The 27,578-nt window shown below is 46.5% G+C and overlaps 1 protein-coding gene across 2 annotated transcripts in view; it reads right to left on the bottom strand.

Annotated features, from left to right (window-relative positions):
• NTNG2 (netrin G2) overlaps positions 1–5,226 on the bottom strand; it is a 37,087-nt gene extending 31,861 nt beyond the window's left edge. For both annotated transcript variants that reach the window (XM_062591092.1, XM_062591091.1), the window contains exon 1: positions 4,154–5,226. In XM_062591092.1, coding sequence (XP_062447076.1) covers positions 4,154–4,366 — 213 coding nt within the window. In that variant the 5' untranslated portion in view covers positions 4,367–5,226. The remainder of the gene's footprint in view (positions 1–4,153) is intronic.
• Between the last annotated feature and the right edge of the window lie 22,352 nt (positions 5,227–27,578).

The following is a 27,578-nucleotide window of genomic DNA, read 5'->3' as shown; positions in this document are numbered from 1 at the left end:
TGCTGTTAAAAAAAAAAAAAAAAAGAAAAAAAAAAAAAAAAAGGACAAGGTGAGGACTGGCCACCCAAAGCGGCGCCCGGGTGTGTTTTGCCACGTGCTGTAGGGGTGGCTCTAGGTGGGAGCAGCATCCGCAAGGATGCGACAGCCGCACCGAGGGCCACCGCCGGCAAGGACCGAGGGAAAGGGCCGGACCCGTGCGACACCGAGCCTGCTGCAACCTCACAGTCCTGTGCCCTGAGGGTGCAGCTTCAGGGTGGTCTTTAAATCCCTCCGACTGTGCCGCTGGGAGAGGTGAGCGATTGCCCACGCGTTGCGGCAAGCGGCTGCGCAGCCACGCGCCGAGTTTGGGCGCTGCTGATGCTGCTGGAGCAGTTCGGGTGTTTGGGCAGAGGCGGTTTTCGGACGGATCAGCAAAGTGGCTGGTGTGACCATGGCTTCCCAGCCAGCAGCTCAAACGCGGTGGCCCCACGTGGGGCTGTCACACGAAGGGCACCACAGAGCAGCCAAGGCTCTGCAGGTACCTTAAAAACCCCAGAGCTCAAAATCCTGGTGGTAAACAGGTCAAGTTGGGGTCTGACGTTATAATTCAAGCTCCCTGAAAGGCTAAAATTAAGCTTCCTTTACGGACAACGGGCTGTGGTAGGAAAGCATTCCTTCCCACTGGAATATCGTTGTCTGTAGGGAGAATTCCCTTTCAAGTTTAATAGGAAATAATTTCTTTGCTACATAATATAATAAGGATTTTAAAAAGAAAGCAGGAGAGACTTTCCTCAACCCTTTAGGCTTCAAAATTTGCTTAGGAAAAACATAGTACCTGGTGTCGCTGTATGAGCGTGTGTGTGTAAAACGTGCTTTAGGAGCTGGTCTCCTGGCTCCGGCCAAAGCGCTTCCCAGCCTTTGCCACGTGCCTGCTGCTCCCTTGGGAGAGCAAACCTTTCCCGGGCAGTAGTGCAGTCTCCTTCCCATCTTTCTGGAGGGAGGGAAGCTTCCAGTTCACCACGCCAATTAAACCTACTTGACAGCTGGATTTTTATCACTGTGTCTCTTCCATCAGTGAGTTGAAACTGTTCTTGTTAGCAGAGCAATATCCCACTTTACAACGAGATGAATCCCAAACCGGGCATTTAAGGAAATTGCTGTGGACTGCGCAGGGAAATCCCGTTTGCTCAGCGCTCTAATTGGAAGCTGAACCTTATTCCTCCCTTTTCTGCAAAGCCGCCGCGTCTCGTATCGCCGAGCCCCTGCGGCAGCCGGACTCGGCCCTGCGGCAGGCTGGAATTTGCTGGGAGCGGGCAGCGGCCCCGGAGCCGGTGCTGGGAAGCGGGGTGCCACGGGTGCGCTCGGCGTGTGGGGAAGCTTCCGTCCTGACGCGGGCGGCCAGAGCGGCGTCTCCAGGCCACGTTAGGAAAATGGGAATATTTTCCAGGTAGTAATTTAACGTGCCTGGAGGGTCCGCTGCTTTGGCAGGGCTCGTTGGTTGGTTGGTTTTGGTTTTCCTTTTATTTTCTGTCTCCGCTCAGGGTATCCAGAAGGGGCAACCGCACCCTTTAACCGCTAGATCGTGCTGCGTCTTTAGCCATGCCTTCAGAAGAGCGTTGTGGAAGCAACTCCCTTTCCCTTCCAACTTTAGGAAGGTTGATTTTCATTTTGGTAACCCCCAGGTCTTTATTTGCACCTAACCAAAGGTGCAAAGATATGGTTCGGTGGAGGCACGTGTTAAACGAGCTATAAGAACTTAAGGAAAAGCGTTTCTGTGGCCAGAGGTTTGTCTGCTTTTCCCAATTGCATCAGCTGGTCTCATAAGAGAAATTCGCTCTTCAGTACAAACCTTACAAGTCAAGTCACTCAAAAAAGTTGAGCTGAGAACCCTTAGCTTACACCCAACATCAAATTTGGCCAAACATGTAATAAATAAATAAAGCTTTTCCCTTTCTGTCCCTGTGCCAAAATCGACGCTCTCTATTAGCTGACGAAAGAGCACGGACGCTAAACAAAAACACCCCGGCCCCATCCATACGGGCTAAGAGCTCGACCCGCTCCGCGTCCCGCCACCGCGGAGCTGCGGGGGGCCGAGCCGCGGAAACTCCCGAGCCGCAAACGCGTTCGGAGCAGGGAAGGGGCGGTGGGTGTGCGCTTGCCTGGAAACCTCCTTTAAAAAAAAAAAAAAAAAAAAAAATCGTGCGTGCAAGGCAAAACACCAAAGCTTGCAAGCGAAATCCAGGACGGGACTCAGCCGCCTCCCGCGCGGCCCGCAGGCGCCCGCGCGACTGCCCCGCGGCGTCGCTGCGAGTCCTCGGCCCTGCGGCGAGCGACCCGGCGGCTCCTCCCCGGCGCCGGCGCGCTCAGAGCCGCGGGGCGCGCTCGCCGCCTCCTGCGTGTCACAAACCTACCCCTAAATCCAGAAGATAACTTGCCCTGCGCTGCTTCTGTTCCCGCTTTGCTTCCTCATTGGCAAACGTACCCGGGGCTTTGCCCGGTTTCTGGCTCGCGAAGGAGTCCCGGGCCGGACACGCTGCCTCTGGGGTGAGGCAGGGACAGGGAGGCAAATCCGTGTTTTGCATTCGGGTAACTCATTCACGGCTGCGCGCGGGGTTTCTTACGGCACTTGGCAATCGTACGCTACGAGGAAATACTGCCGTTACCCAGAATAGAAATATTTTAAGCTAAGTATTGACTGAATCGAGAGATGTAGAGAGCTAATTTAAGTTTGGTAAGGTAGAAGGAGACGATTGCTTCCTTGGAGGTCGGTAAAGCTGACGTCTCGAGCAATGGTAGCTGGAGCGCATCTGCAAACGGCTGCAGCGAACTGAGCTGCCGTTGCCCTTTTCATCCCTCTGCAGCCAGTCGGGGCAGCTGGACCGACCTGGCAACAGTGAGCGGTTTTATCTGCCACCCTGGGCTCGAGCCTTCCTTTCAAGTGCTCGTTTAAGGGGAACAGCTGATAGCCACGTGGAGTTGGGGGGCGGAGGGGGGGGGATCTTCTCTGGTTCTAACGAGACCACTTAGGTTGGAGAGAACTGGGCAAACACCGGTGTCATCGTGAGTTGGTGATCATTAGTGCTTGGCTCCTCTTGACGGCAAGGCAGTGTTTTTTTTTTCCTCTTGGATTTTCAAAAGCAGCCCAAGGTTGTCGGTTAGGCCATGAATTTTCTAGATGGGGAAACTGAGGCACGGGTTCACAGGTTGCCTGGGTTCACAACATATGCTTAGACAGTGCTGGCAAGGGGATCTCAGGTCCGTTCCCCTCTTCTACGCGTTTGGACAGGAGAGAACTCGCCTTCTCGTCTCACGCCCTAGGCTGGCGGACCTTTTCAAGAGGTTCCAGTCCTCGCTGGGTGGTCACCCTAAGGGAAGCCCTTCTGGTATGGACTGGCTTTGTCACTATGCCTTAAACATGGGGGTTTGGACCACTGCGGTGGTGCATTTGAGAGTGGACTCTACAGCCATCTTGTTTTGCTATTTGTTTTGACCCCTCGACTCCCTTCAGCAACGCAAAGGCTCGTGAATTATAAATCAAATGCTCCTGTGGAGCCTTGTGGTGCACTGAATAAAAGGCAATGATTAATATTTAAGGGAAAATAAGTTAAAGATTTTAACTACAAGGGCGAGAGTCAGTCCGCAGGGCCTCTTTGTGTTGAGGCTTAGCAGCATGGGGGAGCCGGGGTTTCGGGGACTTGCCTGTGAGCCTGCTCTCCGCGAGCTCCCGCACACGTGGGCCACGCTGGGCTCCACCTTCCCGTCCCTCGCTGCTGGACCCGCAGGGCGAAGCAGCCGCCTCGGGATAACTCCCAGCGTTGGCGCGAGTCCCCTGGACTCACGTAGCCTTTTGGGACGCCGGTGATGCCCTCACGGGAGGCTGCGCTTTTCGGAAACACTGACCTTACCCTCCTGGACCACCGCTCGGCCACCCCACACGCCCCTCGACTCGTCCCTTAGCACGGCGGCGCCATCCCCTGCTCGTGGGCCAACCGCTTCTGGGCACGGCACGGGGACGGGCCAGGCGCCTCCGGCCCCTTTTGCAGCTCGGGAGGCCGAGAGCACAAGACGGCGGCCAGGATTGCCACTCCAAACTGAGACGTCCTTCGTCTCAGCATCTCCGGCCGCCCACAGCAGATCCCATTATAACGCGTCAAAAAAGGAGGGAAATACTCACGTGAGTGCAGAATCTCTCGGGCGGGTCCCCACAAGTGATTCCTGCTGGATCCACTCTTACTGTCACGTAATCCTTCATCCGCATGGCCTTGGGTTGGCAAGCATAGAACTCCCATGATGGGCCATCATCCGTGGTCACCCAGGACTTGCAAATGTCATATTGTCCCATGGCCAGGGGCAGACAGTGCAAAAGGAGAGCAACCAGGTACGGCATGGCAGCTGGGACCGAGGGCCGGATCCCCGGGCAAGGGAAGCACCAAGAGTCCCGAGAAAGGCAGCTACTGGGCTAGGGGTTGCTCTCAGGATCAGCATGGAAACTCCTCATCTAAAAGTGATCCACTCTAAGGAGACCCAGGTGATGATAGGAATGACCCCGCTCTCCACGTTGTGTTCAGACACTGAAAGCTGCTCTCAAGGCAGAAGCTAAATTTGCAAATCACTTGATTTGGAAAGTTTTGGTTAAATTGCTCATCAGTGGTCAAAAGTCTTCCTTAACCTCATTGTTCCCCTTCTTATTGTATGAAAGGACTTCCAAATCAGCATGAAAATATCTAGAGGTGACTCCAGTCAATCAATAGAAAGATCAAGTTCTGAGTTGCTGATGAAATTTGATAGGAGTAAATTGGAGAGGCTGCAAGATGGTGCTGGATCAGGTTTTCAGCAACCTTCTCATCTGCTGCAAATGCGTTGCTGTGTGGAGTGCTTTAACCTGTGGTCTGCTTTAAATAATTATTGGTTTTTTTGAACATTAATTCATAAAATAAAAATAGCATCTGCTCATCAATACAACTCTGACAAGAGAGACTCTTTGGAGCTAGACTTCCCTTCTTCCCAGGGATGATTGCATCGACTTTACTGCATTGGGTGGCAGCATCTGCAGGTGGTCTGAGCAGGCTCTTTCGCGGTCATTTGATTGACACGAGCGATGTCAGCCTTGCTCGCTTTTCCTCCCGCTTCGTGCGGTGGTGGCGAGGCGCTCGCATACGGCGGTCTCTGTCCGCCAGTGCCTTTTGGCAACTTAGCAGCAAGTTCCCAAGCCTTCAGCCGCTGGCCCCGCTGCTACCTGAGGGCTTGTTTCCCTTTCATCCCCGGGGAAAGGGGGAGTTCATCAGCAGGCGCCACCTGCAACAGATTGAAAAACAAATTAGCTGGGACAAAGCAGGGGGGACAGTTGGAGCAACCAGACTTGTGAGCACGCGAGTGCCTGAGGACAAGCGCAGACCTCGGCTGGGCTTCCTGAGGCGCAAGCCGGGGTTTTGTAAAAGGGAGATATACAACTTTAATAAAAGAAATCCATAGTAGGATGCTTATGGCAGGTCTGTTGTTTGGGAGATTGGTGGGAGTGCTGCCCCACTAAAGGTATCTGATTTTTAGCAGCAGCTGGACAACAATAGCTCAAATGGGTCTTTAAATAATATCAAGAAGGAACAAGAGGTGGAGAATATGCAGACACAGGCCAGGGACAGACAGACAAATTGATAGTATTAAAAAAAAGATAAGCAAATAAGTAAGACAGCTGGAGAGACAGATACATTGTCCAGCAGCCCCACATATGATTTATCTGAACAATAACATTTAATAAAAAACAATTGAAAGAACTAATAACATTTAAGGTTCACCTAATATACAGAGAGCAATGACCTCCCCAGTATTCATTTCAGGTTAAAGAACAATTCTGCAATTTTGTCTCTCTTTTTTTTTTCCAGCAGAGCTATAAAAATCTTAAGTAATTACAAAACAAAACAACAAAGAAGAGAAAAAGAAAAGTCAAGTCATCCCTCAGCATTAGTTCCAGCAGAGACAGATCTCATAAGAGAAGGTGGGAGGTGTATAACCAGAACAGAAATTTGGCTCTGGATAATTCCCTTTTTATTTGATTCCCCAACTTTTTCTCCAGAATTTAGAGATGTCTGCTTCAACAGCATGTTCTGCAGTTGCTTTCTCACAAAGCTCTTTTACTATGTGAAACTCCAGGTTAACAGATATATTGATCCATGTTTGGGGGGTTCATATCGCTGTGCTACCATCTCCCTTTCCCCTCGTTTTGGTTGAAGGTTTTCTGATGGAGATGAATGAGTTTGGAAAGGAGAACCTCTCTCATGCTTCATCACAAGCTCTCGAAGAAGAGCTTATTATAGCTGCATTGGACTTGAATAAACTCCCAAAGAAAGAATAGTCTGGCTGCTATTTTTACATTATGAGTAAATGTAGTAAAAATAATAAAATGGTGTGACACAGAGTGTTTTTAAGTCCCACTGACATCAGAGATGTCTTTTCAGTTATAACAAGTCAGTTCCTAATTATTACATCAAATTGGTCACAGCCAACTGCCTGATAACATCGGAGAGGGTGAGACTTCAGTAATGTATATCAAACAAGCTGGGTAGTTTTAATGAGGACTTCAGCACTGTTAAGTTTATGGATCTATTTTCATAGCCTTAAAAATTACATTTTGCACTTGAATGGCTGTCAGGGAAAAACCTAAGGAAGAAAGGATCTATAATATCTATTAGTTTCTGTTATGCTTGCTAAATGTCATAGATTCCCAGGGAAATAAAAATTTGCCTGAAAATGTATTTGCAGGCAGTCAATTATGCTGGTTCCCTGTGAAGTCGGCAGTGCCAACAGTGGCACGTTACAGCTCCTTGCAGAAACAGTTGCACAAGGTTGCTCTAAAATAAGCTGGCAGATCACAAACAGGGATGGGAAAGGTTTTTGAAATTGAAGGTTTTGCCCTGCTTGATTTGGTTTGATCCTTAGCAAGTAAATCTTCACCCGTTGTTATTAAGAAACGGCAGTTCATGGGAAGAAATAGAATCAATGCTCTTTGATTTCTTTGAAGATTACTCGGCAATCACAAGGGACTGATAGCCAGAGTATTAAAAACACAAAATTAGATTGTATCTCGACTTAGTTAGGTTTTTCTTTTTCTTTCTTTTTATTTTTTATTTTATTTTTTTTTTATTGGATTAACACAGTTTTGAAATAAAGAGGCAACACTGAGTAACAACTCTCCGCTCTGGAATTAAGTACAGAAAGTGAACTCAGGGCAGGAGTTCGTGGTTTCCTTTCAGAGATGTTGCCTCCGAAATTCCTCCCCCACGCACCCCTGAACGCGCACTCTGATCGGGCGCCAGTTTTTGCCCTTGCTTTTTCCGTGCCGCTTCTCTCCCCCGCTGAACGCTCGAAAGCGAAGTTCGGAGCCGCCCGCCGTGCGCGCAGGGTGCGGGCGAGCGAGCCGTAAGGGCAGCGGCGCGGAGCTCGCAGGAGAGCCGCGCTCCGGCAGAAAACCTGCGAATCTCGCTTACTGCTCTCTCTCGGCGCGTTTGTGGTTCCGGACAAACTGAGGCCCCCTCCCCCCCCCCCCCCCCCCTTTAGCTCGCATCAGGTTTCTTTCACACTAAAGGACTTGGAGATGATGGAAGGACTGGGTTAAAAGTAGGCAAAACGGGGAACAGCCGTCTCTGCAACGCGAGCGTCTCTTGCTTTACATCACTTATTTTGAAACTCCGGGGGAGGAGGGGGGATCGCTGCATGGGCGACGGTGCCACTTTGCAGGCAGGGAAAGGGGACAGCGAGACCCTGGGAGCGCAGAGCGCGGCCCCGGGAAGTTACTTTGGAGGCGGCAGCAGCGCTGGGCAAATTCGGCGGGGGGCGGCGGGCTGCCGCGGCGCGCACCCTGCGCGCACCCTGCGGGGAAAGTTACGGGGCGCCGCGGGCGCGGAGCCGCCGCGCTCCGGCACCGCGGGGCTCCGCGCCGCGCCCGGCTCTGGGGAGGGGAGGGGGGGGGTCCCGGTGCGGGGCTCCGCGGAGGGTCGGGGGAGCTTGGGGACCGGGGCAGCAAACGGCGGGCAAAGCCCCCCCCCCACTCCGCCCCCAACGTGCCGGCGGCCGCAGGAGCGGCGGTGCCCGGCGCTGCACGTCCTTACCGGGAGGGAGCTGCGGCGGCGCGGGGCTCCCGGCGGGTCCCGGGCGCAGAAGTGAACTTCGGGGCCGGGGGCCCCCCCCGGGCGCGGCGGGCGGGCGGCGGCGGCAGCAGCGCGGCCCCGCCGCGGCTCGCCGGCCCCAAGGGCAGATGGCCGGGGAGCTTTGTGCAATCCCCGGCTCCCCGCGCAAGTTAATGCCGAGGCTGAAATCCCTTTTGCTATCACTTTCAATCACAATCGGAGCTTTTATCTCCGTGCCTGATCCGGGCTGCGTAACTTCCTCTGTGCAGCTTTAGCACACACCATCCCACCGGCGAGCAATGTGCTTCTTAAAGGTGCAGGGAGGAAATGCAAGCGGGGAGGGGAGGGAGGAGGGAAAGGGAGGGGGAAAAAAAAAAAAAAGAAAAGAAAAAACCACACACGCACCGCCCGAGGAAGAGGAGGCTGCGAGCAGGGATGCTTCAGCCCCGGCCCGGGCGGCGGGGGCAGCGCGGCTCCGGCGGGGCGGTGCGGGGCGGCCTCCGCGCCGCCCCGGGAGCCGGGCACGCTGCGCTGCCGCTGGTTAGATAACCGAGAGGCCCGGGTGTGCCACTCCTTTTTTCCCCTTCTATTTTTTTTTTCTTATGGGCTTAAAAAAATCATGAGCTCATGTTTGCTCGAGGAAAAAGCTCTAGTCACGAGGGTTTCCCTGCACGTGTAAGTTATCGGTGGTGTGCCCTGATATTTTGGGGAGGCTTCTGCTGGCAGAGATGCAGTAAATGAAACTGTGTATGTGTGTGTGTTGGGGGAAGAGGAGGAGGTTGGAATTAATAGGATAAACAAAGCAAAAACTCAGAGATGGGTAATCAGATGGCCAGGAAAAGCTTTGATAATGGTGGGAATGTGCTTTGGGTTTTAACCAAACCAGCTTTTCTTTGACAAGGCAAGGGATTAGCATGCAGATCTGTAGCGTGTGATAACACCTCCCAGCACTGAGCAGCAGAAGCTATAGGTGTTGCTAAGATCATGTCCTGTGGCTACACTGAGGGACAGAGAAGGTGGAGGTGGATACAGGAGAGATGGATAAAACTGCGGCAGGTGAAGGCCCAACTGATATGGTCCCCCCTGATGGGGACCATCCTGTCTCCCAGTAGCAACCTGCACTAGGCTGATACTGAGAGACAGGAGGGTCACCAAGCAGTGCCAGGTTTTTGACATGTGCATGGCTGCGTGGCAGTCTGTTTATGGGGAAGAAAACCAAAGAAGGCCCATGACTCCCTATGTACGTGACCACCAAAAGCTGACTGTTCCTTCCTAACCAGGAATTCAATAAATTCTAAGTCAGAAAGTGTGTGGCCACAGCACACGATTTGCAATCTTGTCTACTCAAAATTTTGTTCTATGATCTATCTAGACCTATTGCTCTGTGGTCTTTATGGGGCTTCTCTCGTTTAGGAGCCCCTGGAAAACACAGGATCTGCCCTGCGACAGGACAGAGGCATTTTAGAGCTCTCTTGGGAAATGTGTTTCTGGAGCATACGTGAGATGCATGACATGATAGTGTATATCTCGATGGTGGCCCGGCCCAAAAGCCTCACAGAGGCACGGGGTGGTCACTACCTGGAAGACTGCCTTGGGCTCTGGCTCCATCTCTGCTCCTCTGGCCAAGGCGCAGATAATACTTTCCACACGCTATTTTTTTTTTTTTTTTTGTAAACATTTACTTTCTGACGGCAGTATTACTTAAGTGAGAAGCACTGGCTAGGAATCCAGGACTGGCTAATATTCCTGGATTTCACTTTGTGCCTTCAGGTCTTCTCTGTAGTAATGACTCCCCTGGAAATTCCCCATGTCTCACTTATTACTCCTTTATTAGTTATTACGGTACAGTAACAGGATAAAAAGGAGTTAGTATTTCATTTTCATTCCCTCTAATCGCTCTGGCAAAGACCAAGTGGTGTGCTGATTATTGACATCAGAGTTAAGTGATATGCACGCATCATTAGGTTTCAATTGGAAAGAATAACAGCACAGTGCGAGTCGTCACACTTCTAAGCTACTCGGCATTTAAAGAAAACATGAAGTCGTTTTTCTCCGCCCTGCAAGCTGAGAGATCAGAAGCTAGCAATAATACTTGTATAGAGGCAGGTATAAGGAGCCAGTTCCAGGCAAATCAGCAGAATTAACTGATCGTCGTCACACCCCAGAGAGGCCGGGAGCAGCCGCGCGCTGGGCCAAGGTTACACTGCGATTTGGGAAACCCAGGAACGGAGCTGGAGGGCAGGAAATCGCCTTGCTCTTGCTCCAGGAGCGAGTAGACAGGTCTGCCTCCAAGGGCTCTTTCTGCCGAGAAGGAGAGGGATCGTCTGTGGCACTAATAGACACGGGAGCCCGAAGGAAGCGACTGCAGACTATCCAGCAGTGCCGTTTTCGCAGGCAGCAAGGAATGGGGAGTAGTTGCAGTGAATGTTAAGTTTTAGACCATTTTCATGCCTTTGCCAGAGCACATTTTGCTAATACTTAATGCTCAGCGTCGTTTCCTGCTTGGTGAAATGCCTGCGAGGAGCAAAGAGGATGTGCTTTGCCTGGAGGGGGCAGCTCTGCCCCCTCCCGCGTGCTGAGCACCACCTTCTCGCGCCCAGGCTGCAAATCAATGGGTCAGCACTGATATTTAATTACTACAGTGTAGGCAAGGGTGGAGAATAAGGCCCTTAATATTTAATACAGCTTCTGCTCCCGAAGGGATCCCCAGGGCTCGAGGGCCAAATGTAAACCCATTATAAGCAGATGTAATTCTATTGACATATGCAGACTTGCACCTGTTTATACGATGGCTATATTTGGCTCCCTAAATCTAAATGGCAAATGGTGATTTTTGACATGTGCAGGAGGAAAGGGGAGTGTTTTCCCAACTGGAGTTGAGAGAGGATAAACTACAGCAGTGAAGGGGAAAAGTGACCCCCTGCGGTCCCTGGTTTCGGTGGAGCCGTGCTCGCTCATACACAAGCTGAGCTGAGTCCACGGGGCGAGATCCAAGATTAGTGACAGAATAATAACTGGGCTTATAAAGGATCTTTCATTTGAGGATACATATTGCTGTATCACCTATAATAGCAATACATTCTTTTTATAGTCCTTATCTAGCAATGTGCAGCCAAGGATGTCAAAGTGCTTTCTGCAAGTGAGTAAGCATTTTATTAGGTGGAACGCAAGGCTAATAACGGTGCTCTGAGCCCAGGGTCTTGGACAATATTGGATGAACCCATCTCAGCCTGACCTGTACTTCCAGCGGTGCCTTTCTCCCCATGGGTAGGCTGTAGCTCCTGCCAAACCGCCAGGACCCCTGGAGAGCGGTTTCTGTGGAACGGGAGGAAATTGGGACATTAGGGATGTGGGAGGGGGAAGCCTGCTGCAGCCTGAATCTGGTGCTCCTCAGGGGCTCATCTTGCCACCTTGCCTCCTGTACCGTCCTTCATCGTTCTTCGTAAGCTGGACGTGAAAAAAACCTCCCAGCTTCATCAGAAGGGGAAAGCTTGTGTTTCCTGATTTCTTATACTTGATTCAAAGACAAAAATGAGTTTTTAAAAGGAAGAGAGGCATGATATTTGTATTTTGAATGAATACTGGAAAACCCACCTAATGCCTGAGAAATTGGGCATCACGCAGCTTTGGTACATGGAGTCCAGGAGGCCGGGGGCGGGGGTGTTACCCTCCTGCCCTGTCTTGCACATCCCGCACATCTGCCGTGGGCCAGAGCAGCGGGCATCCCCGGTCCCCGGCTCTTGAGCACACGCGTACCTTCCCGATGACGAGAGGGAAGAGCCTAACGGCTCAGTCCCTGAAGGACGCTGTTTTTTTCCCCGACTTGTGAAGGCTTTTAGGGAGCTGGCACGGAGCATACATGCCAGGAGGGGAGAGTCCCCTCCCTCTCGGTGGCTCCTACCCTCCTGCACAGGATCAGCACTGCAGTTTCTGCAGCTCACAAGGTTTCACAGGGCCCTCGGTGCATTTTGCCCTCCTTGATTAGATAACCAAAGGAGCAGCAGCTGTACTCCTCGGAGAGACGATGCTGTCTCTTGCCTGCCAGAAGGACAGCTGGAGGAAGGGTGGGATTTTCAGCATGCAAGCACTTAGCCAGATCAAGGAAATGGGATGCAAAGCATTTTAGGCTAAGAAAGGTTGTTGTGCAGGGAAACATGAGGCTGCTGTTCTGTTAGGAAGATAACGCTTCTCGAAATGCTCCTGCATGCCAAACTGCAAGCCTTAACTACGGCAGGTCATTGCCTCTTTAAGGAAAACAAGCATGACAAGTCAAAAAAGCATCACTCTGGTTGCTGAAAAACTTCGATCATTTAAATATTGTTGATGCACATTAACTCCTGAAGAGATCAGCTGGGTGATGGGAAGTGCTTCACCTTGACACAGGGAAAATACGTTGCTTTCTGTGCCCTGTCTTTTGTTTCATATATCAAATCAGAGCTTAGCCAAGTGAATCAGCTCAGGAAGCATTTAGGATTTATTTGATTTGGGGGAAGATAGGCTTTCCTTATCTTTACCAGCTCTGGGGGAGTAAGTACGGGTGAAAACAGGAGGAGCTTTTAAAGGAGAGATCTATAATTAACAACCCCTCAGATGGGGAACTTGCCTTTTACCTTGCTATTAAAATGGAAGTGTTTGAGAGTATATATTTTTTGGCTCTGGGGATCTCCTCTGTATCCTTGACAGAGCCCTGCGAATTCCTCTAATCCCTGCCTCGGCGCGTGCATGTGCTTCAAAAGCGACTCCCGCCGCCCCACGGAGAGCTCACCTCGATCCTCCTTCCGGCTGAGGAGCAGAGAGGATTCCCGCGGCAGGCGCCGGCATCGCCCCTCCGGCCCCCCGCGGGCCCGGGCAGGCCAGGACACCTCTGCCCTCGCCAGGCCGTTTGCTCGGCAGCCCTCGCGGCCCGGCCAGCCCCCGGGAACGCCAGCCTCATGCTGGAGGGAGACGCTTTCACAGGCTCCTTTTAACCCCGGGAAGGAACGTGTCACTTCTAATGGAGTTGACAGCAGCAGGGAGGGTTTTTAGGTTAGTGGTTGAAGAACACACTTGTAATGAGTGAAGTAATTGAATAAATGCTGACAATTTGATGCGGAAAATGCATAATCAGCTAGCTGTGGAAGGTTGACTTGTTCTTTTTTCTCTCTTTCTTTAACACTGGGGTAAACACATTTATTCTCTTCCAAGCAGGTGATGTGTTCAGCAGCACAAAAACAGCAGATACAGGCACATGCTTCCCTCCCAGGCACACATGTGCTGATTGCCAAATAATTGACCCAGTTATGCTAATATGCTATTTGCATCATTGGAACTTAATAAATACATGTATAACCCACACTCAGCTTTCTCCCAGGTCATGTGCCAGGTGAATACTTGCTTCAGCATCTCCACTGGCTCTAGTCCAGCAGCTATGTCTGTAAATAGGGAGAAAAGGTAATGGACCCTTGGGCAGATGCGTGCAGGGCCACACCAGGCAGCACTACTAGCTGATCTTCCAGGAATAATTCGGAGTCTAACTGGCTTTTCAGATCTCCAGCACAGCTAAAAAAATTGTGGATGCAGTCAGTGGGGCTGACGTGTTCTCGTGACTCTTCCTACCCAACCATCATCTCAGCTGTATGCAAATGGAAACTCAGTGAGCTTCTTTTCACCAAGCCTCCAGCTTGAGTCTGTCAATGGGAACAGCATCATCTGTGTCATGTATGTTGGAAGCAAGAAAGAGAGAGCCAAGTGTCGTTAATCTATTTGCATATTGAAGATATGGAAAAAACCTGTCTTCTTGCTTACTCTCCTGCCTACTCAGCTATCTGTTAAACAAGGAGGAGAATATGGGCCCTCTCAGTGTTTAGCGTGTCAGTGCCCTTGAATAAAGGAGCAATTGCTCAATCCAGTCTTGTGGGATGGCTGCGAGAATCAGAGCGACAAAAGCTCTCCATCTCCGCAGGCTGGTGGGCAAAAGGCGGGGCTTGGATCCAGAATATCCATAATCCTGGCTACTTTGACTTTATGTCATCAGGGCACCTTCTTCGCTCCACATCCAAATCAGTGCTTGCATATCTAGGGCATTTAGGTCTGACCTGCCAACTGTTAAATAAATTATAGCATACTCCCCCCGAACTATTAGCATGGAGCAGCACACATCCACAGGGGAGACGAGCTAAGGGCACAGCAGTTCACAAGAACAATCAGCCATAGGAGCCTCTTCCTTTTGGATATAGTTGAAAGAACTGTTTATCACAGAAAAAGAGACAGAGCAGCACACAGCAGATCATCCGTATCCTACGGAGGCATGGGGCTATGACTCCCTATTCAAGGCTGAGCTGAAGTTTTGGCTTGGCTCTTCGTTCAGCAGCTCTGGATTATCTTCTTTTTAACTTGAACAGATAGTTTTCTTTTAGGTTATAGTTGTCTCAGTAGTACAAGTCAGATCCAGATCAGGCTTTAAGGGTTGGAATTTACATGCCTTTTCTTATGCTTCTGGTATTAATTTCATATGCAGTGGAAAAGTAATATCCTGTCTGTCACTAGAGGGGAAGAGATGTGCATGCATATATACGCACAGTCATCGCTAACTGTTCAGCTTTTCCACTCAAATTTCGATTTTGTGAAAATTTCTATACTAAAATGAAAATCAGCTGCAGAAATGGTGAATGTGAAATACCAATAAGGCAAAAGCATGAGATGTTTTCTCTTGTTTTTGTAACTCATGGTCTTTGTGTGTAAGAGTGTATTGCATGGCAACTGCATTCACACTTCTCTTTAATAAAAGATCCTAGCAGATGGACCCACTATCAACGTGTATCCCCCAGATCTGCATATTTCATATTCATGCCAAGAAGGCACTAAGCACACATGGGATGAGCAAGGCTGATACAAACACAATTGCGCCAGGTTAATGCAGTTATCAAAGGGTATTGTCCTAGCATCCCCATTAGGAATCCAGTTTAATATTAGTTATTAATATTGTTAAATTCCTACTGAAGTCAAATTAAGGTCTTCCAAATACAGTTGGACAGGGCTCTTAGGTACAACAAGTTGATGAATATGTTACAAACTCCTGGGAGTCAGGGCTAAGAAACAGCATTTGCATCTGAACTGTGAAGAATCCAAAGCTGGAAATGTGCAGACCTCACGGTTTGGTCCAGCATGCTGTGAAATTAGGTCTCACTTGAAATTCAGATCTTATCCAAGACCAGTGTTTGAGTTTCCCAAAACTGAAGTGCAATCAAATGCACTCAGAAGACAAGCCTGTCTGTAATATCTTATCAAATATTAGACATTACAAAGTGGTATTCCAGAGACGCAAATATATTTGGTTCTATTGTTCTAGTCCATTAATCAAGTACTGTGCTGCACATACTAATGGGATCAAACATGAGGAAATATTTATGAATGAGCATTGTTGTGACTGCAAAAATTAAACACAGCAGGTTTTAAATACACAGAATCTTTAAAAGGAAAACTTGATTATCTCCAATATATCTGGTGCCAAATTCAGAGTGAATTTTAAGTGAATCTTAGGTAGCCTGTGCCTGAGTAATTTACACTTTCTTCCAGCTCCCTTCAGCGTGTAAATTATACCTGCTTCCACCTATATTGAATCTGACCCGTTGCACCAAGGATACTAATGAAATCATGTAGCACCAGATAATGCAGTTTCTTTCATTGTATGAGGGAGGCAGAGGGGCTGTATGTCAGCAAGGAATGGTGCTGGGGGTATACAAAGCTCAAAGGTGCTGTGGCCTGTGTGGTCTCCCTGTACTATGTTCTGTGGCTGCAGTTCTCAGCGGAAATGAAGCGTTGCTCACCCACGAAGAGTGGGAGTGTGGTGGAAATTCCACTGCCAGGGTGAAGTCCTGGACATGTTGATGTCATTCTTGGATGCTGGGAGTTTTGTCCCTTAATTCCATGGGCATAGAATTTTGTTCACTTAGATCCAAAGTCGAGGAAAGTCTTTGGTGTTAAGGTTAATGGTGGGCACACAAGCCATGGTCTTGTCAAGAATAAATCATATCAAAGTGATCTAACTTTCTTGTGACAGGGTAGCAGGTCTCACAGAAGGGAAAAACTGGAGATGTGATACGTCTTGGCTTTTGACACTGTTTGATGACATTCCCATAAGCAAGGTGGGGAAATATGGTCTAGAAGAAATGCTGAAAGGTACCTAACTGGCAAGGAAAGCATGCTGAAAAACTATCAGCTTTTTATTGTCAAAGAGGAAAGATGGCTTGAGCAGGATGCTGCAGGGGTCTGTGCAGGATCTGGTATTACTCAATATTTTCATTAGTGACTTGGGTAATGGAATATGGAGTAGACTTACTGCATCTGCTGACAACATCAGGCTGAGAGGGCTTCAAGTGCTCTTAGAGAACAGGAGAAGGATTCAAAAACTCCGTAAACTGAGGAAGAAATCTGAGAAGAATAGCCTGGCGTTCGAAAAGGGCAAGCACAAAGCAGAATGTACGAGAACCATCAAAACGTGTGTCAGGAAATGGATGCGTAGGCAGCGTTTCTAGAGAAAAGAAGTAATACTGTGAACAACAAATTAAGCCTGGGACAGCTGTGGTACCTTGATGGGAGAAAAGGCAAAGGTGATAGCAGGGTATGTAAACAGTGTGGCATGCTACACTCTGCTCCCAACTGTACTAGGTATCTGGGAGGAGCAGTGTCCTTGGTTTTGTCATCACACTTGCAGAAAAGCATGGAAAATGAAAAGTGTAGAAAACAAAACTGGGAAAAAGAGAAAGAGCTACAGCTGATTCCTTAAGACTGAGTGAAGATATGGTAGCAATCTTCCAAATGTCAAAAGATGCTGCAAAAGTAATAAACTCTTTTCCCTGTCCACTGTGGTAGGACAGAAGTAATGAGCTTAAACTGCAGCAAATGAAATTAGGTTAAACATTGGGAAAAATGTCCCATCTTTAAGAATAGCTGAGGACCAGAATAGATCATCTAGGGAGGTTGTGGAATCTCCTTAAAAACCTCCAATGTGGAACAGGTTAGACAAACACCTGTCAAGAATGATTTAGGCAGAGTTGATCCTCCCCTGCGGGGAGGACGCGGTCTAGGTGACCTCACAAGATCCCTTTCCCTCTCACTCTCCGTGGTTCTGCGGGTATTTCTGAGGGAAGGGACACGGTGAGAGTGGAGAGCTTGATTCTACATTTCCACTAAACATCTTACATTTAACACTGGGAAGTTTTGTTTACTTGTCAGTTTGTTGGTTTGCAGTTTGAATCGTCTCAATCTGCATACAGAATTATAAATTCAAGTGATGGGTGAGGAGACAGATATGTAAATCCGTTATTCTAAAGATCACATTTGTTGGAGTGTTTCACTTAGAATCGCATATCCCTATTTTTAAATATGTTTTAAAAGGCACGGTCAAAACCCCTCTGCTTTATTGCAGTGCAGGAGTTCTCATATTCCCTGCTAGGTGCATATATTTAAGCAGGCACGGAAAAAATATTGATGTTGGCGTATATGGGAAGCACAGGATAGAATCTTGCTCTACCACAACAACAGAAAACCATTGGTTTTATAAATGAAGTCAGGCAGTGTTCTGGCTTTCAATTAATGAACACATTACTGTTAAGTGATAGCTTATTTTAAAAAATCCCTGAGTTCTCATAATGGTTCTTGCTCCCTTTCCTTCCAAGTATTATACTGACTGCACGTTGACGGGAAGCAAAGTCCCTCTATCAACATGATACAATAGCTCAGACCTGGCAATGAATAAGGATCCTGTACTGTAAGTGTAGGGGGGAATAAACGACAGCAGAATGTAATTCCACAAATTAATTTGTTCAAGACCCAGGGGTTAGTGCTAATTTTGCCCTAAGTATCAGGAGAGCTTTAATGACCGCAAATAGCAAACACTTGCATTTTTACTTCGTCCCACTCAGAAGCCCAAACTGCCAGGTTTACAGTGCCCTCTAGTATCACACTGGAGCATTAGCTTTCATGTGCCACCTACTGAATTGCCACATTGCAGAATCACTGCTCACGGTGCACATTTTCCTTTAGCACTTTTCCAGGCTAACTGCCCCGGCAGGGAGCCCCCGCTGCCCACGGGCAGGAGGGGATGCAGCCGGCCAGCAGCAGCGCTGGGGCAGAGAAGCCTCCTTCATTTTTGTCTCATGCACAAATCTTACTATCTAATGATAAAAATGCATGTGATGGTCTACTTAGAAGGTTGTAGTGACCATGCTGCTTGGAAGAATCATGTTCAACAGTTTATGACAATTTGTCAAAGTGATGGTAATAATAAGTTGCCTTTAAATGGGTATGGTACTTCACAGTTGTTGCTGCACAGCCACTAACTAGCAAAATACACACTAGTGAAGGAGAGAGGGAAGGACATAGTGGAAAAACCTGAGTCATACGAAACCCATTAGACATTGCCCAGGATCACATCCGTGCCAGCCAAGGTCACTTAACTCAAGGACTTCTCGGAGCTGCAACATTCAGCCTCGTACGGGTTTCTCGGTGGAGAGGATACAGGAAAATCCTTGCTGGAACTGGCTGCGGCACCTGCTTTAAGAACAGGCGTATTTGTGGGGCACCTCTCGAGATTCCCAGCTGCTGCGAAAGCCCGGGGAGGCCGCTGGGCTAAAGCTGCCAAGACATAGCGCGGCGCGGTGGCTGCTCGGGCCGTGCGGGGGGAAGGCAGCGTTCCCACGGGGTTCTGGAGGCGCAGGGAAAGCTTAAGCTTGTGTTTCCTTCCAAATGGGAACAGAGCTGGTCTGCAGGTTCTTCACCAGAAGAAGTTGAACTTATACTGATTTGTAAGGAAGGAGCCCAGACGGTTCTTATTCTAAGAAATGTAGCCAGTCCCAGCAGTGAATTAGTAAATGCAGGTTATGCTCACGTTACGCACTGAAGTATTTTTCTTATGGAGAAAACTACTTAACTAGTGAACTCTGGCAGGCACAATCAAGCCGTTGGTACACAGAGATTACTGAGTTATGTTAAGTAAACAAGTTCAGAAAATGCATTGTTAACGTCCATTTTCAGATTTTTTTCACATCGTTTTATATGGCTGCCTGCGAGAAATCATTACGGACAAAACTGGCATAAAGATGGAGTTGTTCTGGTCCCTGTCGCGACTGGCACATGCACTTCATGTGCCAATGGTGTTCCGTCTTTTGAAATGTGTAATGGTGGTAGAAAGCTTCCTGTCATCTTAAGCATCCACTTCTAGTTACTTCGGTTACTGGGTTATAAGCTACTGAAGGCAGCTGAGCCACTCTGCTATAACTGCACAGCACTGAGCAAAATCTGGCTAAGAGCAACCATTGCCATTTTTTGAGAAGATAATTAATTGTTCCTACTTTTGAGCTGTGTGCGAGCGAATAACATATTAAAAATGAAAATAGTGTGTGGTCTAGCGATCAGTATGTCAAAAGGACAGAAAGATGTTAGAAAGAGCATTAATAAAATAGAATAATACTAATAGTAGAAGGTGTAAGAGGAAAAGAGGAATCGTGAGATGAAACCAGTAAAAGCAGCTGGTATGTATCTAAGGGATCAACTGAATCTTATTCCTCTGCTAACTTCCAGAAACCAGTCATCTAAGGCAATTTGCTTTCTTTTGTATTGTGGATCTGTATGCTGTACACAAATGTATTTTTTTTCCTAAGTGTCACTGCTGAATGGCAGGACAAACAACAGGGGACTTACGGGGACAACTTGCATCCCAAAATACCATCCCTCCCTCCCCCCCCCCCCCAAAAAAAAAAAAAACTCGCAGCACAACAACTTCTGAAGGAGCAGGACAGACAAATTATTGTAACTAGCTGGCTTCTTTCTCCCTGGGATATTTCCATGCTCTCTCATGTACTATGCATTCAATGTAAATGCTGAACTTTCATTATTGCCATTGTGATTTCCAAACACGGAGCCAAGAGAGTCTGAAACGAGAGGTCCAGAGCCCTTCTGCTTTAAATTCCAGCTCCTGCAACTAGTGTGCTAGAAATGGAGAGCTATCTCATTGTATATGCAAGATGTAAGTAGTTTGACAAGGATGTCTCTTTACAGCTTAAGTGTCAGCTCTGAATAGATGGATTGGGGGTCTTGAAAGACATATAACACATCTCTGCATCATCTTTTGTAAAAACTTTAGTAAGTATCTTAAATTCCTTGCAGAGCAATACAAGCAACTGCCTCAGCTTCTCAAGGGCACTATACTTTTGATAATGAATATATTTAAACAAAAGAGGGAAAATGCTTTGCTGAACATAATAGAATGCAGCTTTCTACTTTCATATTTCATAGGACATGAAGGTTCATCATTTATTGAAAATAAGGTGTAGACCATCAGTAACATCCTGTCTAGCTTTCATTTTCAGAGTAAAATGCCTTTGCAGGAAAATTGCAAGAAACCGCTTTTCTCAGACAAAACCCTTGTGTTCAGGTTATGTTACAGTATTCTCTAGTCTATTTTGTCCCTTTTGCTGTGCTCTCTGTTGTAGCTCTTTCTACCAGCTAGAAACTTCTTTGGAAAATCTGATTTCCCCTTTATATTTAAAAATCATATACGGAACATGGGCAAATTTCCATAAGACTTTGGGACTTCAGATTGACTGTTATTTTTCACCAGCCAACAGACAAATTAATCTGATTAAAGCTCAAGCCTCAAGAGAGAGTTTTGAGGGAAGTGGAGTCCAGTCAAGAAATATCTGGTGTCAGCTAATGCTTAACGTTCTCCTCGGTACTCTCTGCTCCGTCTTGCACCAGCTGGACCCATCATGCAGGAGCAACAACTCCAGCTGTTGGCTTGCCTATCGCAAGGTATCTTCATTGCAAGATGGGGCAAAGCGTGTGGTGCCGGTGAGCTCCTGCGCTACAGTAATAGGTGCTGCTAAACAAACCTGTGGAACCTGCAGGCTGATGCGCAGGAGGCAATTGAATGCCCAACCCCTGGCATGAGCCTCAGCAAAGAGGGCTAGAAGCGACAGCTGATCGCTCTCCCATGGCAAGCCCCCAACGCCAAACAATACCGAGAGCTGGGGACTTGGAGAGAGACGTAGAAATGGCAAGCAGCATTTTCTAGGAATAGGAAAAACAAAACCAGGAAAAGGCTCATCTGTTTCCGAGATGATTCTCTTGCCCACAGTATCTTTCTCAAATCCAGGCTAAACTGTGTAACAAATACGCTCCAAGCGGACCAGGCTGAGACCATCAGATCAATGGGCTGCACCCGCATCTCCTTGCAACATGATACTTGCAGTTTGTGCAAACTAAGAGCTGCTGGGTCAGTGCCTTGAGGACAGATCTCAGTGGAAACCCTCTATGCTAGAAAACATTGCCTGGGTGATTCAGAAGCCCTGTTTCCTTAGAATCAATATTGGATTAATGCTGTAGTATTAGATGAAAGGCAGCATGCTCTGGAAGATGCTAGCTGTAAGATGAGATATAGAACTGAAGTGTACTTGTAATATCTATTTGCAATATTTTAACAATGCTACTACAGCTTTGTAAGGCAGGCTACGTACCTGGGCTACGTAAAGCAATTCTAGCCAGGGTAACTGGGTTCACTCACTCTGAACTTTGCCTCTGCATTTTTATTTCTGTATAATATTCCTGACTTGAGTTCTTGCATGGTATTGCTATGCATTATAAAACTGCCACTATTTTCCACTCCAGAAGTACCTGCATTTAGCTTTAGGTGAACTTTCTGTGGAGAGGTTAATCTGCAAAAATGCTATAAACATGCAAACTGTTAATTACTACTTTTGTATTTTTAAGCTGAGAACCCACAGCTCCAGAGAGAAAGTTTAGTGCATTGGCTCACTAAGTTATTAAATGCTCATATTCTCCCTGTAGAAGAGCAATTTGCTCTCTTTTTTCTTCTTTTTCTTTTTCTCTTTCTCTTTCTCTTTTGCTTTTCTGAAGAAAAATGCAATGATAAGATTGTTTATCTTTTTCTCATTGTGAATGGTCTCCTAAGCACTGAAAGCTGGTCTGGGGGTTTTGCTCATACAGAAGATTAGCATCTGTTCTCCAAGCTGGGCTGCAACTATATTCACATTTACAAATCCATACAAAGAACCCTGAAAAGTAATATATGACCTCATGATGCAACAAGCCAGGAGACAAAAAAATATCCCATTAAGAGGACAAGGATAATCAATACTAATAGCAAAGTCTAGGATTTTAAAAGCTTCTCAATGAAGTCAGGCACAATCTAACCAGTCAGTCAATGAAAACTAAAGTGTGGCTGGCAGGGGGACTGGAGGGCAAGTCAGAGGGACAGACAGAGAGGAGAGACCTTTTTTTTAGGAGGGACTCAGATGAGTCAGTTCCCTGGGAAGGAAGAAGCAGCATGTCCTGGCTGCAGCTGGGGAGGCTGAAGGAACAGCAGTGCTCAAGGGGTAAAATGCTGACAGCATTTGGAGAAGAGATCAATTCGGTCTCCTCACCACTCCTTCCTGCCTCTCCTTTGCCTTAACTCTTCCAAGGGCTGCTAGAATCTGAGCAGCAGGATTACAGAGGCAGGGCCCGGGCGGCTGTGCTCAGCCACCTCCTTCGATTTCCTTATGTTGTAAGACAGAAGGTATTGTGGTTTCATTCCCTACCAGGCAATAACTAATTCACCCTGGAAACTGAAAGAATAAAGTGGTTCCTTCTCTTTGCTCCTCACCATGAGGAAGATTATGGATTCAGTATCAGGGTAGCATGAAGCAGAATAAGAGCTGATGTATCATCTAAACCTGTACCAGATCTGCAGGGTCAATGGTAGGAAGATGTGTGAGTTAGAGAAGCTAGCAGAGCTCTCTAATGTCTGGGTATACTTCAAACGGTCTTTTATTATTTTAACTAGCTTTTTTCCTTTTGGCTTCCACAATTCTCTGAACACTTTCCTAGCCCTTTCTTGCTCTAGACTAGGCTCATAGCTATGTTTCCTGTATAAGGTCCCTTTCACAATATTGACAGTTCATTTGCTGTTCCCCAAGTACAAATATTGCAGTCTTTCCCTCCTCAGGATCATGCTAGTCCTTCACTCAAGCCTGCCACAGTTCCTCCTCTGTCTTGCATCTCCCACTCTGTCTTCACCTCCAGGTTAGATCATATAGGTATTTTCTGCATAGCATCTCTAAAATGCAGCCTCTGATATCCACTCACATAGGCAAAACTTGCATCTAGACTTGATCTTGTATTTCTTATTTCTATGTGCTGACAGTGCCAATATCCTTGGCTGTGTCAGATGCAGCCGTTGTCCTCCCATGCTCATACAGGAGTTGCCCAGAGAAGTGTTCTCCTGCTTTTCTTTGAAACCTTCCCCTGGCTTCCCCACATTACTACCCTTAGGGGTCGTACCTTGGGGGATTCCTCCATGAGTGTTCAGGAAACCCCTCATCCTCCCTGAAGCCCTCCACCTATTCTGTAAAAGCAGCAGCTACCACGGCCAGCCGAGCTGCAGCTGGAGGAGAAGGTGCAGCAAGTCCTTAGACCTCAGTGGTAAACTCTGGGAATGGAGATTGTCTCTTTGCCCTGTGTTTGTGCAGGGCAGAGCCCGGGTCTAAAGGCATCAGCTCTGCTGAAATATGAATTAGTATCAGTAAAGTAAAATGGCAATGGAAGTCTCCCCCCCCACACACACTGTGTGTCAGAACTGGTGTGTGGCTGCCAGCTGATGGATAAGAAGAGGAAGGTTGCTCAGCTGCTGTGTTCTGCCAGTCCTTGGCCCCTCTGCTGAAATTGCTACAGAGGCAGAAAATCATTTCAGCTAGTACTAAAAGAAGCAGCAGTACTATGGAGCTGCACTGGGATTGTTAGGGTGGTTAATATTCAGCTGGCATATTGCTAAAAAGGCAGCGCTTGTTAAGGAGAAAAAGCAACAAAACCCAACACTGTGCATAGGTCTTGCTGTTGGAGATATTAACAGTGGCAACGTTTTCCGTAAAACATGCAACTGGTATCCAGTAAGACTAGAACTGCTGCCATGCCACATCTCACTGCGGTCATCACAGAGCGGTGTGAGAACAGTCCTGAGTAACATGGGCCACATCTGATCCTGTGAGTTAGACAGAATGCATTTTACTGCTTTACTGGTCCTCTAAAGATGATTTCTCCGTTTTCGTACTAAATATGCCCATCCAGCTTGATATTGTGGCTTTGGACAGTGTGCCAAAATAAACAGGGCTAAACAGTGCCCATACCTGCGTGCACACCCAGGTATGTATATATTTTACAAGAAATCTCATTTAATTCATTAAAAAAACATTAGAACGTAAAGAAGTCTTTAGAAAGGCCCTCAACTGGAGATAAAGACTGTCTGTCACCCTAAATGCAATATAACTGTAAAAGAGATGTTCACTGTATTTAGAGACTCTGTAGTGCAAAATGTGTTATCAGGCAGAAAAAACAAATCCTTGTAAAGGGGCACCTCTTGCTATAATGCAGGTCTTTTCTATAATAGAGTCAGCTCTGACATAGGACTATTGCTGCACTGCAAGCTGTAATAAATATTAATGTGTCAAACTGTACGCCACCTCTATTTCAGGATGGAGGCAAAAGACAGCCTTACAGAAGACGAGTCGCAGCCCTGCTAGGGAGCTAGTGCACTCCCAGTGCCTTTTGTTAAGGAATTTTTATCTTTGCAGTGGTTGCATCCTGCATTTCTCTAAAGAATTACCAAAAATTCCATTTTACACTTTAAGAAAGGTATGAAATCTGCCTTGTGCTTGGGGCTATGCCTTGGAGGGAGTGATATTTGTACTTCATATCGTGTTCATTGAAAATCTGCCCTCATGCCAGTCCAGCGTTTTGTAATGCAATCCTACAAGGTCATTCCCTACCAATTGAAAAAGTTGTATTTTAGTAGATTTAAAAGTCCAACATTCACCCGCTTATAAAGAGGTGCTGATGCTTATATTGTATTTGTTTCTCATAGTGCAATTATCCTACAAAGAACATGAAATATATGCACAAATATATGCATATTTCATGTTCTTTGTAGGATCTTATAAAATAATCCTTTCATTTTCCTGCCTGCATCATGTCACTGTATTAAATATCTTACCTAAGCACATCTATGAATAGCATTACTAGACCAAATGTATAAATGTATTCTTGTTCTTAGACATAGTATTATTCTAAATATAGGATATAAATGTAAATAAATATTATACTAAATATTTATGTTTACTACCCCATGCAACAATAGTTTATCAAATATTTACTAGCCTACTTACCTGTACTCTTGTGGGCATAGCTGCATAACTACTTATGCTACAAAGTGTTTTTGTGGTTGATTAAAGCGCATTTGTGTGTATATCTGCAATGTTCAGTAGGCCTAGTTAAACAGCCACTTATATAAGCAAGCAGTGAATACTGTTCCTTTTTTTTAAAAAAAATGAAATTTCTTGTTATAGATTCTGCAACATCCTTTGCATGAAGCTCTTATTAACATCAGGCGAGGTATCAGTGGAACAGCAGGATATTTTTAAAGTGGTTGGATGTCGCACGCATTGTTACTCTGCAAAAAAATGAAAAAAAAGAAGCAGGCTCCATTTGTAACAAGCACTGATCATTAGTTTTAGCTCACAATAAGTTGACGAAACAAACTATTTTCCTTTCACAGAAATGTGTGTTTCTCTCCAGGAATAACCTTGCTGGGAGATAAGAGAGAATCAGAAGAGTATCCCAGTGCTCTCTTCGATAGGAAATCGAGTAAGATTGAAAAATGGATGATGATCCCATTCTCTCAAATCATAGACTGAAGAGGAAGGGGATTATACACTTCCATTGCAGGAGGAATCAGGGAGTAGTCAGTGTTTATTCCATCTCCTTGTTAAACTCCTGCTCTACTACTAAACACCACTGCTGCTGCTCACTTGCTGTGCATTCCAGCTGAAAAAATTTTCATGCAATTAGTCAGCAAGGAAACTCAGTACTTAAGCAATCTCAGGAAGCAATCACAGTTCTTACTCCTTCTCTTCTGCCTCTAAATGCAGTTTCATATTCTTGTAATGCAAAAGGACCATATTTTCCAGCAGAAGTCAACCCACCTTATCTTTCAAAAAGTCGTCATATAAGACTCCAACAAATAATTTCATGCTCCAGATCCGATGGTCTAAAGGTTGGTAAAAGCCTGTTCATAAAGTTCACTATTTGCTAAGTTGTTCATAGAGATACAAATGAATGAAGAAGAAACACAAGGCTTTGCTTTTTAAGGTAGAATTTAAGCAAATAACCTTAAAGGCAATCACTCAATGTGGCTGACACTTTATTAATTTCAAAGAAATTGGCTTTTCTGGGTCAGTTTATAACCTGATGTGAGGTTGCTACACTGCAGAGGAACTTGGCTTACTGCTCCACAGCAATGTAGTATCAGATGCCAGGGATGGGGGAGGTGAACTTTGTAAGGAAAAAGAGACAGCAATGAGCATGGGGAAAAAGAAAAGGAGCTCAAAAGAAAGCCATTAAGTGCTTTTTCATCCTAACTAAGTTCATTGTGAAGGGTGGTTGGGAAGAGGGGTAATATGAGACTTTCTTATTGAAAAAAATATTGATTGTTAGGAATCAATAGCATTAAAAAGCTGTGTCTTAAGCACCAGGCTTTGAAGGAATCCACAAGCTTTTCCATTCCCAGTCTATTCTCCTGCCAGAACTTTGATAGCTTTAGCCTGCAAACCAGCAAGTGCAGTGATTTGATAGTGGCCAATATATATTAAAAAAATTAAGGTGTCAAGCATGAATTTTATTACATCTGCAATCAGATGTACTTCCTTCAGTCAGCTCATTTGCAATTAAGTCCAGCTGTTCTCAGTAGAGAGGACTCTTCCAAGAAAATTGCTGTAAAATTTAATGGGAGGATTTTCCTCGGTGCTTTGTTGTAAATATTGTTTTCCTAATAGGCTGTAAAGGTCTTTGCTTTTTTAATCAAATGAGCAAGAGCAGCTCTGTAATTTTTCAGGCATTAGAGGTCGGTGATGGATCTCCTAGAACTTATAAAAATATTCTCATTATATAATGAGAAAAATCTTTAATAATTTGAAGGAGAGGAAGTTTTTGAAGGTTTTTTTTCTGCATAGGTTTTTGTTTACATAAAAGGGCTATTTTTTAACTGACATATCAGACAGAATTGGATCAATATGCTTTATTGGGTTTCTTCTGTCTAGAATCTAGTATGACAGCTGGAGAAGGGCACTAGATTGCAGACTTCAAAGCATGATCCCTTACTTCAATATTGCAATGTAACATCCCAAAACACGAGCCAAAATATTACACCGTGAACTCACGATACAGCAGTGCATTTAGCAAATGATGAAAATTAGAAGCTTTTGTACCTCCTTGCTACTGTTTCCAAAGAACATCTCTTTCCTTTTTGCCACTTACGCAAATCTCAGATATGTGTTTCTTATCTTCCAGCAAGTTTTCCAGCACATTTTCAGTCTGTGTGTTTGTCACTCCTGGAGAACAGTGCCTAAAATAATACAGTGAGATTTGTAATTATTGACATTATCTAAAGATGGA

This window comes from Rhea pennata, chromosome 18 (assembly GCF_028389875.1).
Source record: "Rhea pennata isolate bPtePen1 chromosome 18, bPtePen1.pri, whole genome shotgun sequence".
NCBI lineage: Eukaryota > Metazoa > Chordata > Aves > Rheiformes > Rheidae > Rhea > Rhea pennata.
The sequence above is the reverse complement of the archived record's forward strand: the minus strand, read 5'-3'. Positions and strand labels throughout refer to the sequence as shown.